At 28.0% G+C, this 15,137-nt stretch overlaps 2 protein-coding genes across 5 annotated transcripts; both read right to left on the bottom strand.

The window, feature by feature from the left end:
- Window positions 1-1,541: 1,541 nt before the first annotated feature.
- On the bottom strand, window positions 1,542-5,307 carry LOC118067196 (myb-like protein D). Of its 4 annotated transcripts, XM_035083820.1 has the most exons (5): window positions 4,632-5,307; window positions 3,032-3,117; window positions 2,203-2,593; window positions 1,965-2,126; window positions 1,542-1,900 (listed from the first exon to the last, which is right to left on the bottom strand). In XM_035083820.1, the coding sequence occupies exons 3-5, from the start codon at window positions 2,530-2,532 to the stop codon at window positions 1,751-1,753; spliced, it is 642 nt and encodes a 213-aa protein (XP_034939711.1). In that variant the 5' UTR covers window positions 2,533-2,593; window positions 3,032-3,117; window positions 4,632-5,307; the 3' UTR covers window positions 1,542-1,750. The 4 variants fall into 4 exon arrangements, with proteins under 4 accessions (XP_034939711.1, XP_034939707.1, XP_034939708.1 ...); XM_035083816.1 differs by lacking the exons at window positions 3,032-3,117; window positions 4,632-5,307 and adding an exon at window positions 2,662-2,721; XM_035083817.1 differs by lacking the exons at window positions 3,032-3,117; window positions 4,632-5,307 and adding an exon at window positions 2,662-2,721 and having other exon boundaries at window positions 1,965-2,108.
- A 1,052-nt stretch (window positions 5,308-6,359) lies between these two features.
- LOC118067210 (ATP-dependent DNA helicase pfh1-like) lies at window positions 6,360-7,607 on the bottom strand. The gene is made up of 2 exons (XM_035083838.1): window positions 6,614-7,607; window positions 6,360-6,445 (listed from the first exon to the last, which is right to left on the bottom strand). The coding sequence occupies exons 1-2, from the start codon at window positions 7,605-7,607 to the stop codon at window positions 6,360-6,362; spliced, it is 1,080 nt and encodes a 359-aa protein (XP_034939729.1).
- Between the last annotated feature and the right edge of the window lie 7,530 nt (window positions 7,608-15,137).

The following is a 15,137-nucleotide window of genomic DNA, read 5'->3' as shown; positions in this document are numbered from 1 at the left end:
CAGTACTTCATTGTTTATAACAAATTTAAATAGTCATAATCAATGATTGTTAAAAACTTCCAAGTCTATGTGATATAAACATTATTTAATCAATAAATACAGGTTTTAATTGTTTATAACAAATTCATATTGTTATAAACAATGCGTAATTGTTAAGATTCATATTGGTTGTGAACAATAATGTCTAGTCAATATCGACTTTATTTTCAAATGAAATTGTTATTGTTTGACTTGAAAGTATTTTAAATAGCTAATCTTTTTATTTTTTTATTAGTTATTTTGTTATAAAAAAAACGGCTTTATCGAATTTGTTGAAATTCCTTTCAGATCTTCTTTATAATAATATCTTTCGAATTAATTTTGGTTGAAGTCGATATCGCAATTCGTTCTTGAGATATCGAAAACGAAAAAATGCTGACGTCCGTACATACTTTAATTGGATGTCTTTCTTTAAGGGGCAGGGGGGGGGGAAGAAAATGGGAGAAAGAAATCTAAGATAAAAATGACCTTGTAAATTCAAAGAAAAAACGCACACATATACATATATTGAAAAAATTAAAAATAATAGTAGAAATAATAGCAAAACGATATGACCGCCATCACCTCCTTCAATGAATAATAATCGTTAATAATAATATTAATGAGTAAATAATAATCACTCATAAATTATTATTGTCATCATGTGTACATTTTTTTAAATAAAAATGTATTAGCGTCCTATAATAAAGTATACTTCTGCATCGATGATGATTTGATATTGATATCAAAGAAAGAAATTTAATATGTAGTTTTAAAATTAATATCGTAGTTTCACTACAGCACTCTTTATGTAACAATCATTTATATATCTTGACTAATAATACACATATTATAATTTAAGATTTGTTATTTTCAACATTTATAAAAAAAATAATTAATTTATCATTAACCATGATTGCATGCCCTATTTGTAATTATACAATTGATGAAACTGAAGAATTGTGTTCATCAATTTGCGGTCATATATTTCACAATATATGTCTTTGTAATTGGTTAACGAGGTAATAATTATAAATATATAGTGTATTAGTAAAAAAATATGTAGAAAAAAATGTCAATCGCATTTAAATATCGCTTTATTATAATTAAAATTATCTTTTTTCAGATTAAATAAATGTCTAGAATGTCAATACGATAACATAGATAATGAGTCAACTGCTAATAACGATTCTTCAGAATCTGAAACTAAAGTGAAAGATAATAATATTGTAAAATAAGACCCAATAACAACTTCGGCAAATTAATAAATAAATAAAAATGTTTATTAAAGATTGACAGCAATTTATTAAAAGAAAGAATCCGTGCGGTCAACTCAAGTCACAGTCAAAAACTGGAGATAAAAAAACTCTCCCCTCGTTGCTATAAACAATCTAATCGTCAAGCAATCGTCGTTAACTAACAAACTGTCGTTAGTCTAATAGTCATTAGATGGCGACATACAAATATTTTACAATATTAAACTTTATAAAAAACAAATAAAAAAATTAAAAAATTGTATGAATTTAATAATTAATTAAGTTGAAGAATTAAAATCTGAAATGATTACTTATGAAAATAAAAAAAATGATATCAATAATATAATACAAACAAAATCAGATATTATAGATGAAGAATATACGGATTCTTTTATTCGATGATGATATAAATATTGAAGTGAATATTACAATAGAAAATTCAATATGATATTGTAAATACATATATTAAATGTGTTTTATTTAATACGGATATAAGACTCTATTTCTTTTAACTTAGCATTTAACGCCATTAACCCGTACAAACAATCCATCACATACTGTGAATCATCGCTTTTGATATTGTTCCTATCCAATATTTTTTTTATTTCATGCATATTAATTATTGGCTAAAAAAAATACATTGTTAAATTTATAATATCAGATATAAAAGTAAATAAAAAATATACTAACCTTATTATTGTTTGTACGATTATTTTTTTTTTTATCATCATTAATACTATTATTATTTTCATTATTGGTATTTGTAACATGTTGTATATTATTATGATTTTTAGATACCTTATGATTTTCAGTTACCTTATGATTTTCAATTACCTTATGATTTTCAGTTACCTATAAAAAATATTTCAATAGATATATGTATTTATAGTATTATTGATTTATTTAGTATAAATAAATTAATAATCACCTCAAGTATATTATTTGTATTTTGTAAAGTTGTCATTGTTGAATCATTAATTTGAGGAGTTAAGTCATCGTTAATATTTATACGATTGGTCGATGCCAGGATCATATTATGATGTCTAATATGGATTAAAAATGGACTTAAACGTTGAAAAATCTTACCACAATATTTGCACTTATGCTCTGTAATTTTTTTTGTTTTTTTAGAGTTAGTATTTTTTACAACATTAATATTATCATCTTTTATTGATTTGTCATCGTTTCTATTAATATTTATTGTAGATTCATCTTTTTGTTTATGTAATTGTGATTGTTGCATTCGCGGATCTATCATGTTATGTATATCTTTTGTATTCCATGTTTCAGCAATATTTGCATATTTGATATGTAATTTTCTAAGTAAAAATGAAATGTTTTTCATATCTATATTTATGTATTTATGTATTAACAATGTACAACTTACTTGTGCATTTTTTATGATTTACGTGAAATTTAAAATAGTATAGTAACAAATAAACAAAGTTATTCTTTTATTTAAAATTTATAATCATCATTTTTTATTTGATAACTCACAAATTATATATATACACTATTTTTTATCATTAAATACTATTAAGTAATTAAACGATTATTAATTTATATATATATATATATATATAATATTATATACCGCACGGCTTTTCATAATATGATACATAAGTGACGAATAGAACGATTTCCTTAAAAAAGAAAATAACGTCACCACTTATTCATGTCCATATGTTATTTTCTGTTTATGATGTAATGCGTGTATTCAGGATGGCAACTAACGATAGAATGTTAAAATTTCGTACCTCTCACCCCTTACTGTAGATAAGATGGACGGATGGAACTTGTTCAACGAGTCGATATTGTGATGCGCATGCGTAACTCAATAATGCTACAAAGAGAAAAAAAAGTGTTTACAAAAAAAATATTTTTTACATAGGCATATATTATTATGTATGTATTTAGGTACTACTGAGATAATATTTTTTTCATCAATGAATCTTATTTATAAGTATGTATTCAATAAATCGATGGTTATGAAAACATATTGTATATTATCATATGTAATATACAATTCAATATATTATCTTTGAATAAAATAAATTATTATATTATTAATACCATCAAGTATTTATTATAAAATTCAAATCATTGTATTGCTATAATGATTTGAATTCTAATAAATTTTTCCCGGTAATATTTTTAAAATTTCAAATACAGTACTCTCTCTCAATAGTTCCGCGCCCGGATTTTATGCTCGGATCGTGTCCCCACTACGGCACGCTATCTCTATGAATTAAAAATTACGAGTGGACTCTCTCAATAGTTCCGCTCATAGAACTCCTAAATTTATCATTAAAATAAAAAATCAATAGACTTATTCTGATAATTATTATAAAAGTTTTATTATTTGGTTAAGTCAGAATATACTTTATTATAAATTATGAAATTACAATGAATTATAAAAACCAGTTATTTCATTCATATAAAATATGAAATGATTCCGATAAAAAATTCGAGTCATTTTCATTTAAAACATTGGCGCTGTTTCCTTCATTTTTATTTAAATCGTTGAAATTATCATGCTCATTATTCCCTCTAATTTGTTGAACAATATCTTTATATTATTCGTAAAAACATGTAAAAGAATAGCGGAACTATTCAGAGAGTCCGCTATTCATTTTGAGGAGTGGAATATTAAGCGAAAGTGGGGGGCCTACTTTTTTGAGAAACATACTCCCCTACGATCCTGTACCCGGCCCTATTGAAAGAGAGTACTGTATTAAATGACATAGTTTGATTATTATATTTTTCTGATTGTAACATGATATCATTCATTAAAGGTATTATACATTTATTTGAACGTATGCTATATTTTTTATTATACAACTTTTGTTGTAAATTGCGAATTAAGGGTAAACTATTTTTAATTAAATAATCATAATAATTGTGCCACTTTATTACCGTACAATACGAAAATATTGTTTTTACATCTGAAATATGTTTAATAATAATATCATGTATTTCAAATGGTAATGATAAAATATCAAACATTATTTATTATTATATATGTATGTACTTTCACATACTTAGTATTACGATAAAAGTATAATGTCAAATGACATATTCATCCATCAATGTTATTTGAATGTCAAATCTATTTTTAGATTTAAAATTCAAATAAAAAAAAATCTGTATATAATCCTACCAAAACTGCCATCTACGGATGTCAGTAAAACGTTGCGCCATGTACACGTCTTAAGTGACTCTAAAAAGAATAAGATTCCCATCTTTTAACAATTGAAGTAATAAAATTTGAATCACAAAAATTTTTGAAATCATATAAAATGCCATGCCGTTTATTTTATATTAATCTAACTTTTTCTATTTTCAATTGATACTTACAAAGAAAAATCTGAGGGTCCGGGGTTCAAGTCCCTGTTCGAGCGCCAATTGTAACGACTGAATTTTCTTAAGGCGAAACCTCAAGAAAATTCCCGCCCCAATTTAAAGCTTATCGAAATTTTATGGCCCAGGATTCTATGGCGGATACGTTACAAAGCAATTTCTCTAGACACAAATTAAAATCCAATTCCAACTTTATTATATAAACAATCTACAACATATATTTCTTCTATTCGAGATTTCCAATTGTACAGGTTTACAAATAAACTTTAACTTAAATGCCGTTATACTCGAGAGAGAGTTGATATTATAAAATCCCACCCCAAAAATGTCTACCCCTAAACCTAACCCCTAGTTGGTCGGGCTACAACTCAACCCGGGATACTCTGAGAGCTAACAACTCTCCGAGGGAAGGCTTCGACCTTGCCTAAGTAACTGACAAGCTACAACTCGTCAGCGAGGAGCTACAACTCCTACACGGTCAAAATCGTGAGCTACAACTCTCGATTGTTATCTAGCACCAACTCTTGGCCGAAAGGCTACAACCCTCCAAGTCCTATTTTCGGAGAGCTACAACTCTTCGGGGAAACCAAAAGGCTACAACCTCTTAGCCAGAGCTACAGCTCTGTATTTTACAACGTGAGCTACAACTCTCGTTGGTCTCGTCAGTCTAGTACCTCGGAGACAAGTGAAGTCACGATCTCCCCAAAATCCAGCTCTTTTATACTGTTCGACTCCGCCCATTTTGCTATCCCCCACTACTATTGTGGTGAGTTGCGTGGGGAAATCGTCATGGCAACAAAATCATCACAATATCTCTCTCTCTCTCAGATCTATTACGTTTCGTATGACCCTCTCTCTCTAATACATGGTTTTAATAGGCTTTGCCGATAATTTAAATTTCGCGCTACTTCTCATGGGTCGATAAAACGATTTTACTGATTATCGATCTACTCGAAATCTCGAAATCTTTGAAAAGAAAAAAAATTTATAAGACTTGGCCCAATTTTCAAGAAGTTTGAGAAAAAATGTTTTTCAGGGCGCCCTCATACAAAAAATGCGATTGTTCTTTGTGCGTTCTTTGATATGTCAATAACTGCACAATATAATCAATTCTAAATAAAAACGATTTTTATGAATATTTATTTTATAAAGCTGTAAATGAAATCTCAAGTTCTATTCTTTTAAATTACAAGTTTAATTTTTGGTATTATTAAAAATCAATATGTAACAGTTTTTGGCATTAACGGGCCATCTTTGTTTTGTGATTACCTCGTCATCAATCATTGTCCATGATGAAGCTTTTCTATTTTTTACCATACTGTAACAATGACTATTAGATGTGTGATTGCCTTCATGAAATATGGCACTTGTCGACGTAAATATATTTTTGCAAATCGATATTTTCGCGGAAGGAATAGCTTTCAGAAACCCTTTTTTGCCTTTCGTTTCAGTTTTATTACCATTTAAGAACAAATCGAATGCAAGAACTATAAATGAGCTAACTGATGTTATAGTCATTTTTCGAATGAAATCTGTTTCTTCAGTACATGTGGTGCATATTCTTTTACAATTATATTTTTTCGACAAAAAGTTCTTCAGTGAATCGTTAACAGTAATAACGTCTGATGATATAGGTAATGATAGTGAGACAGATTCAGTTGTACAATTATTTACATAATTACATTTCAAACATCGTTCTGAATATGATTGTTGAATCGTAAACAATTATTTGATATAATCATACTTGTGACATAACGCATGGAAAAATGACAAAGGATCTAATTCTTCTACGTTATTACTAAATTCATTACCTATGAATTGTTGAATCGTTGATGCGCTCAAACCACTATGATTATTTTTGTACAATTGTAATAATGCTTGTAGTGGTGTATGTGGAGCATGTTGAATTTTTTCAAAATATTCTCTTAGAAATATACAATTAAAAACACATTGTATGGCGTTTGCAAAACTATAAATACCTTCATAGTTTTTGAAACCACAAATTGAAATAATATTGCAGTTGATATTCTGCAAGTTACTTTCATTATTACTGTCATCTAAATCAAATTCTTCTAATGCCCATTGCAGATCTAATATTTTCATTCGACGTTTTTCATTAATTTCTATCTGTTGTAAATCAGGTCGATACATTTTCCTTAAGCGATTATATTCTTCAATTGCAAGTCTACTTGCTTTTATTTGAGAAGGGTCAAAATTTATTAAATGAACACCTTCTAATGATGTAACACGAGATAGTGCAACGTAAGTTTGCCCAGCACAAAATACTCGGTTACCTGCATCAATGATCGCATTTTTTAAACTTAATCCTTGACTTTTATGAACAGTTATACCATAACTCAAGCATATTGGAAATTGTTTTTGAATTACGTAAGCGTCATTCATTATTTGAAATTTTGCACTAACTCGCTCTAGAGTATACTCTTTTTCGTTATTAAATTTAACAGTAATCGAATTTACATCTTCACAAGCGTCCGTCGATTTCGATACCGATATAATTGTACCTATTGCTCCATTGACAAGTCCTAACGTTACATCAATGTTTCGTCCAATCATTATTTTCGCTCCAATTTTGATTACAATAAGTTTGGCTAATCCTGCAGTACGTGTGTCATCATTATTTAATTTTTTTGATACTGTAGATGCTTTTTTTTGAAACTTTTTTGGACAATCTATTGTATCATTTGCCACCAGAGATATTTCTGACGATGGAATTTTTTCTAACATTATGGAATTTAAAATATTGCATTGATTGCATGTTCGTAACAAGCTTACACTGCCATCAGGCAATTTGTTAATATCCGCACATATCTCATTTAATCTATCATCATACCTAGATTCGGATTTAATAACTACTTTTTGCTCTTCCAACGATTTAACATCCCTACCAGTTAGTGCACCACCTCGTAATCGAGAAAGTAACTCACTGTATTCGAGGTCATTTTTTTGTCGCATGTTAATAGTTAATTCATCATAATGGAATAAATTATACCATAAATTCAAGCTTCCTAAAGAGCCAATGAATTTTTTTACTTTCTCCAATGAGAAATGAACAAATATAGGATCTTCTCTGACAGGTGGAAGTTGTAACAAATCTCCAAATACAAGAATGTGTATACCACCGAACCAACTGTTTTTTTTATCTACAGAATTGAATATTTCAACTAGGCGTCAGTGGATGTATAGCAAAACGAAATTAGAAATCATTAATATTCCATCAATGATAATTAAAATCACATTTTCGAACTCAGATCTTAACGCTTGTAAGACATTATCTGATAATTGACTATACTGACATGCATATCCATGCTCAACCGGCAACTGTGGTTGCCATGTGGCCATTAATTCCATATGGATATAAATTCGGGAAACATAGCAAATCTAAATCTTTATAACGATTATCTAATGGATTTTCTCGAACTTTTTTCATTTGATACAAAGTAGTTAAATTCTGATGAGCTCTTTGATTGTACAGAGGATATATTGTATACTGCTCTTCATATTCTTTTCGATCAGGAACAAGTGTCAAAATGGCAGATCGACAAGAATTCTGTTCGGAAGATTGAATACTAAATTTATCATCAGAAATTGTTCAGTCTGTTTGAACATCTTTTGTATTTTGAATCTCTGGAATATCGTTGTCGTCAACACTCTTATTGCTTTCATTTGATTGAGTTTCATCATTAGCAGAAGAATAAGAATCTACTTTATATTCTATCTCAGAGTCTAAAATATCGAAAAGGTTTTCGGCAGATGGAGGTAAAATTATTTCTGAATAAAGTAGATTGTGCAATTTGAGCCACTGTAAAGCATTAAATACTTTGTTTATATTGACCAGATTTTGCCATACTTTTTTGCTTTCTGACGGAATACTATCGACTAAGATATACAATTCATGATTTTTATTTAACGGTTCCGTTGTTGAACAGATTTTGTCTAATGTTCCTTATAAAGGTAATGGTAAATGGAATGTAGTCCCTTTTAACTTTTGTACTTTTATACAGTTTGGTAAATTTTTCTTAAATACTGTGTTCATCCTCTTAACGACTTGCAATGCTTTGGCTCTCTGTATAAGTAGTCTTTCGCAGTCAGTCAAAGAAGAAATTTCTCCAGGAATGATTCCAGCCGAAAAATTATTCATTATACATGTAGGTGGACACGAACCAGAACGAATTTTTGTAAGAAAAAATGTACATATAAAATCGCTGTTTAAATTTGGATTTTTTGTAATGAAATTTTTGAGGTCCTTGAACAAAACGTATTCGTCAATTGGTTTGGTAAGTTTCTCAATCATACATCCATCTCGCGTTGGACAGAGTTTTTGGCAATAAAGACAAACATTACGTGGAGTATCTGTGGCTCGCTTTGTTAAAGCAATGAATGCTTTTTTAAAATTTTCACGGATTTTTTCTTCATCCAAACACATTGAACTTTTATCATAATTATAAATTCTGCCGTGTTCAATCATATCTTTATAAATTGTGTGAAGATCTTTAAAATAACTTTTCTCTAATCCAGAATCTAATTTGAATATTTTTTCATACAATGATTTTATTTTATACACTATAGCTTTGATATGCCGTACTGCAGGAAAATGAGGTGATAGGATCCCAATGCTAATAAGCAATGAATCACAAGGTTTATCTAATTCATAGCAACATACAGGATGCCTCATTTTTTTGTCTTTACGTTTGCTCCGTAAGCGTTAATAATTTTAAACACTCAAGAAATGAATGATATTTCAATAAGACTTCATTAAGAAATTTTTCATTATTCTTATCAAAATTAATGTCATTTGCATAAAATATTCTGCAGTTTTCATTACATTTCCATTGGGTTTTCGATTTAGAAATTTTTTGAAGTGGCATGATATTATCTGACTGACCTCCAGGATTTATTTTTATAGGGCGGGTAATACAGTATTACTTTACACAGAACATTTTCAGTTTAAATACAACATATACTTGATAAGTATTATTAGCATTCTTAATACAATTAAATAATATTCTTCAAATAGGTAACAAAAGTGGTGGAATAAAAAAAACAATACTTATTCAACGAGTAAAATATGTATTTTATAAATGTTGGTATTATAATAATCCTAAAAAGATAATATACTCTGTACAAATAAGAATTTATACTTTGAGCAAATATTCAATAAAGACTGTTTAAAAAAATATATTATTAACAAAAGTATAAAATGACTATATTACAAGTAAGAAATACATTAATTTCAACAAAGTTATATTTTTAACACCAATAATTAATATAATAGAAAATAGTAATAATAAAGTCATTGATGAAAGAAAATTATACTCAATATAAATAGTAAAATGTTTTCACAAAATAATTCTATGTACCCAGTTAAAAAAAACATATAAGTCAAAAATATGTACATTATTATTTCAATACAAGTAAATAGTAAATTAATTTTTCAACAATAATATTCCTTATATTATTTATCATTGTACTAGAATTAAGTAATATAATTAATGTCATGGAATTAATAATATTATAAAAACGAGTGAAAAGTACACTTCACACAGATAAAAATAAATTTGAATGACAGAAAACGTAGAACTTGTTAAAAGTAAACATATTAACTCTTGCCAATTATTGAATAAGTCCCATCTAAACGTAATTAATCATCAAAGAAAGTGCAATGTAATTTTATAACAAGCATTAAGTAAACTAATTTTAAAAAAAGTAAAAAAAAGTCTCATTCCAAATATCAGTAAGCAGTATCGACAAAATTCATAATAATTCTTCTAGAAATTAAAAGGAATTGAACTTGATATAAGTAAAAAGATACTTTCATATGAGGATAAAATAGTTGGTACTCGACGTACTAAAGTCAACTAGACATTATGTTTCTATTGAGTAGATTGTTTTGTTGAAACAAGTAAAACATATTTTCCATATACCAACAATTATTCTTGGTACAAGTAGACGTTTTTGTAACTTTAAGAAAAAAAATTTATCGCATGTGTGATTTGCATGTCAAATTTAAGTAAAAAGTATGCTCTTAGTGAAACATCAGTGCATCTAAAACGAGTGAAACATATTTTTTATTCAATTAACATATATTCCTGCCGCAAATAATTTTTTTTCTAACCTGAAGAAAGGATTATTTTTCGCGCGGGTAACTTGTACACTGACTTTCAGTAAAAAGTATATTTTGGTAGAGAACCAATGTTTTTAAAACGAGTAAATTGTATAACTCTATAATTAAAGTTTAGAGTATACCTAACAGAAGTAAAAATAATTATTCTAATGGAAAAAAAATAAATTACATTTATAGAAAACATTATGTTTTATGTCAGTAATATTCATTTATAACATTATTAAATAGTCTACTGTAATCAAATTTATAATATTCTAAAATTTTATAATATTTTACTTGAGATAAGTAAATAATATTTACGGTATGGAATCGCTACATTATCGACAGAAGGAAATTGAATATTCATAAAAAGTCAATTCTATATTTAAAATTAATAAATTTTCTACAAAAACGAAGTAAAAAGTGTTTTCAAGACAGGTATTTTTTGTACTTTCTAGGAGCAAAAAGTACATATGCTTTTAAGTAATTTTCTTTTTTCAAGAAGTTATAAATTCATTCTAAATGAATAATTAATGTACGTGGTACAAGTAAATAATGTAAGCATATTTAGTAAATGATGATTTTTATGTGAGTAAGTGGTTCATTAACATTGAGCAGCAAAAACTTCAGCTGTAAACATTTTTCGACTGAAATTTTGTAATTGGATTAGTATAACAAAATACCAAGTCTACTCCAATTTTCAAAATTTTTTGGTGACAAATGAGCATATAGTACAGCCTTCTTGTAGAAAGAATACTTGTACTCAACAATAATTATACTTGATTTGAGTATACTCTGTATCCGTTGTTGGTATACATTGTAGGTATCACGTTTTTTTTTCAGTGTAGTTATTTTTTAAATCTGCTAAAATTTATAAATAAAAACGAGGCCTGTTGATAAAGGGATACAATGACTAATTTATTATACAAACATTAATTAGTGAAAAATATGCTTGTGTATGTACGTAATATTAGAAAAATAACTTTATTTGTATGTAAGTTTTTATATGTATTTGAATATTATCATTAATAAATAAGAGTACATCACTTTTCGTAATTTAAGTTGAATTGTATTTTTTAAATATATAATTACTGTGACAAGCTAAATTACCATCAAGTTAAAATATAACAATCTTATGGAAAACTATATTATTCTGCTACTTATTCGTATTCAAAGTACGAAGAGTTTCGTACTCTTGATTATTTACGAATTATAATAAGAGATTTTAAGAAGCAGATTCAAATAATAACCACGACGTGCCATTGCCGCCGGAAGTTTGATGTTTCATCGCTAGTACTATGTACACTGACAGAAATTTTTTCCGGTGGCGAATTATAGAATTTACTTGTCCCCAGTATAAAAGTGATAGGTAAAAAAGTTTCGGAAGGCAGGTAAAGAAAGTACCTGGAATCAGTAAAACTTCGTTTTAAAATGAATAAAAAAAATACTGAGTCTAAATACAGAATATACCACTCCTGAGTAGACTACAAGCGGTTGAAGAAGTAATAAGTATACAAGTTTTATGAAAATAAAGTACTTGTATTTAAGTAGTCTTTCTACTTGGAATCAGTATAATGTGAGCCAATGTATTTTGTTTATCTCAAGTAGGTAGATAATAAAAGAAGATTACAAAGTTTACTTCAGTTGATAATATAGTTTTCTTACACTGAGGATCTTCCTTACTTACCACAAGTGTATTTTATACGGAGATCCCGTATAAAGCGTACTTATGCTAAGTATAATGCTGTTTTACACTTCAAAAACCATGTTCTCACATTATGAATCCTTTTTTATTAATAAGAAAATACTTGTTACTTGATTCAAGTATGTCAATTCTTCACTGCAAGTATATTATATACTTAAATTAAGTATACGAAGTACTCATGCTAAAATTTTTTTCTTATTAAATTTAAAAATTTCAAAATATAAATAATCATATTAATAATAAAAAAGTTACTGTTATACCCATTGGTATTGGTCAATTTAAATTAGTGACCATTACTGATGAAGTAATTTAATGATTAAATATTCAGTAATTAATAAATAGATGAAAAGTAATCTTATAATAATTACAACAATTACTGTTGTACTTTTAAATACGTGGAGCTGCTACACTTACACTGGGCCTGTTAAAAGTCTAACTCGTAATATAGCGCTCAGAGATAAATTATTGATTATAGAATCTTTAATAATAATTAATAATTAATTGCATGTCTATTAATTAATTCTAAAAATGAATCGAAATTTTACAGTGATTGGAACGATTATTGTGGTACATTTCAATACCTCAAGCTGCTGCAGTAAGACATGTTAGGAGCTTTAGGAGTTTATCTTTCAATCCAGCGTTCAGCTATAAATGGCTTAATGTTAAATCTTTAATAATCATAATAAAATTATTTAATGTTCATTGATTAATTTAGAGAAAGAATCATAATTGAATGATAATAACAACAAATTGGTGTTGTGCTTTTAAAAACTCCAAGTTGCTCCAGTTAGACTATGCCTGTAGAGTGTTTATTTTCCAACTTAGCGCTCAGAAATAAATTATTCGATATAATACCTTTGATGATGATAAATAAATGATTGATTGTATAATTATTAATTCATAGAGATAATCATAATTTTTTCATAAGTGCAACAAATATTGTTGCATATTTCAATATCTCGAGCTGCTGCCCAGTGTAAGTGTAGCAGCTCCACGTATTTAAAAGTACAACAGTAATTGTTGTAATTATTATAAGATTACTTTTCATCTATTTATTAATTACTGAATATTTAATCATTAAATTACTTCATCAGTAATGGTCACTAATTTAAATTGACCAATACCAATGGGTATAACAGTAACTTTTTTATTATTAATATGATTATTTATATTTTGAAATTTTTAAATTTAATAAGAAAAAAATTTTAGCATGAGTACTTCGTATACTTAATTTAAGTATATAATATACTTGCAGTGAAGAATTGACATACTTGAATCAAGTAACAAGTATTTTCTTATTAATAAAAAAGGATTCATAATGTGAGAACATGGTTTTTGAAGTGTAAAACAGCATTATACTTAGCATAAGTACGCTTTATACGGGATCTCCGTATAAAATACACTTGTGGTAAGTAAGGAAGATCCTCAGTGTAAGAAAACTATATTATCAACTGAAGTAAACTTTGTAATCTTCTTTTATTATCTACCTACTTGAGATAAGCAAAATATTTACAAAAATGCAGTAATCGCTATTCTTGGTATAAATTAATATTATATTAGGATTGAGTGATGAAAAATTTAAAATCAAGTTAATGTTATTATGATTGTACAGTACACTTTAAACTTCATTTTGATATAAAATGTACTTGCATCAAAAAATAATTATACTCAAATTGAGTATATTTTGTGTTTGCCGCTAGTATACTTTCTAGCTATCACATTTTTTCTGTCAGTGTATTATAAATACGTATATTAAGGCTGGGCTGAAGTCAGAAAGTTTCCCGGAGTTGACTTTACGCCCTCGTGTTGTGCGGCAAAAGGCCGAAGCTTGACGTCAACTGAAATTGAGTAGGTAACAGGAAAATCGTTCGAAAAATGATAATTTTCAGGGATGCACTACAAAAAGGGAGCCTTAGGGTACCAAGAAATTTACAAATTTCAGAATAATCTGTTCCGAGCAAGACAGAGCACAAAATATATCTATCTATCTCCGTCTTATTTTTCAGAGCAGACTGCGAGTTCGAACAGTTGACGAGCAAGCACATTCCCCACCCTCTGTTACTAAGCCTGAAGCTTACGATATCTAAACGTAAACAAAGCAAATGAAAATATGCTAGCTCTATAGTCAGAAGGTTCGCCAGTTATTTTACCGAACGGTGTTCGATTCTAATTGCGGCAAAATTTTTTTTTTATTTAAATTGCATGTAATTGCAATTTTATCATGCCAAAAATGAGTTTTAAATTTCAATTTTTATGTAAAATTTTTTTTTCAATTAATCAATGACAAATGAGAAAATATTTGAACAGGGCCATTAACCTTTTTTTGTACAAATACATTGATAATAGCCTTTTTTAACAACTTATTAATAATAAAAAATTGTTTAAACAATCCGCGGCGAGTTCCGATACTTCGCCGGCAAGCTCGACCCCCACTTTCTGTGCCCAAGCCTGTAGCTTATAATTTTCAAGCATCGTTTATATAATTGGAACTATAATAGCTCAGTGGTTAGAGCCCCGACCTTTTATTTTGCTGGGCAGGGTTCGATCCCAGTCATAGGCAATTTTTTTTTCTGTATCTTGTTCAAGTGACTTTATATACTTATAAATCAATTCATATATTTTATTACATTATTCTTCCAATTAATTACGAAAAAAAACTTGTTTTTCTGAAAATAAG

The sequence above is a fragment of the Chelonus insularis genome, unplaced genomic scaffold, assembly GCF_013357705.1.
Source record: "Chelonus insularis isolate UGA/USDA-ARS -01 unplaced genomic scaffold, ASM1335770v1 contig_36_pilon, whole genome shotgun sequence".
Taxonomy (NCBI): Eukaryota; Metazoa; Arthropoda; class Insecta; order Hymenoptera; family Braconidae; genus Chelonus; species Chelonus insularis.
The sequence above is the reverse complement of the archived record's forward strand: the minus strand, read 5'-3'. Positions and strand labels throughout refer to the sequence as shown.

Bases quoted from the DNA above. Each gene is read 5' to 3' on its own strand.
- LOC118067196 (XM_035083816.1), bottom strand. The intron at 2,127-2,202 runs GTGATTATTAAT...TATTTTTTATAG, and splicing joins ATACAAATAATATACTTGAG to GTAACTGAAAATCATAAGGT. The intron at 1,901-1,964 runs GTTAGTATATTT...TATTTTTTTTAG, and splicing joins ATCGTACAAACAATAATAAG to CCAATAATTAATATGCATGA.
- LOC118067210 (XM_035083838.1), bottom strand. From the start codon at position 7,607: ATGCGACAAAAAAATGACCTCGAATACAGTGAGTTACTTTCTCGATTA. The intron at 6,446-6,613 runs GTATTTATAGTT...AACAATTCATAG, and splicing joins TGGTTTCAAAAACTATGAAG to GTAATGAATTTAGTAATAAC.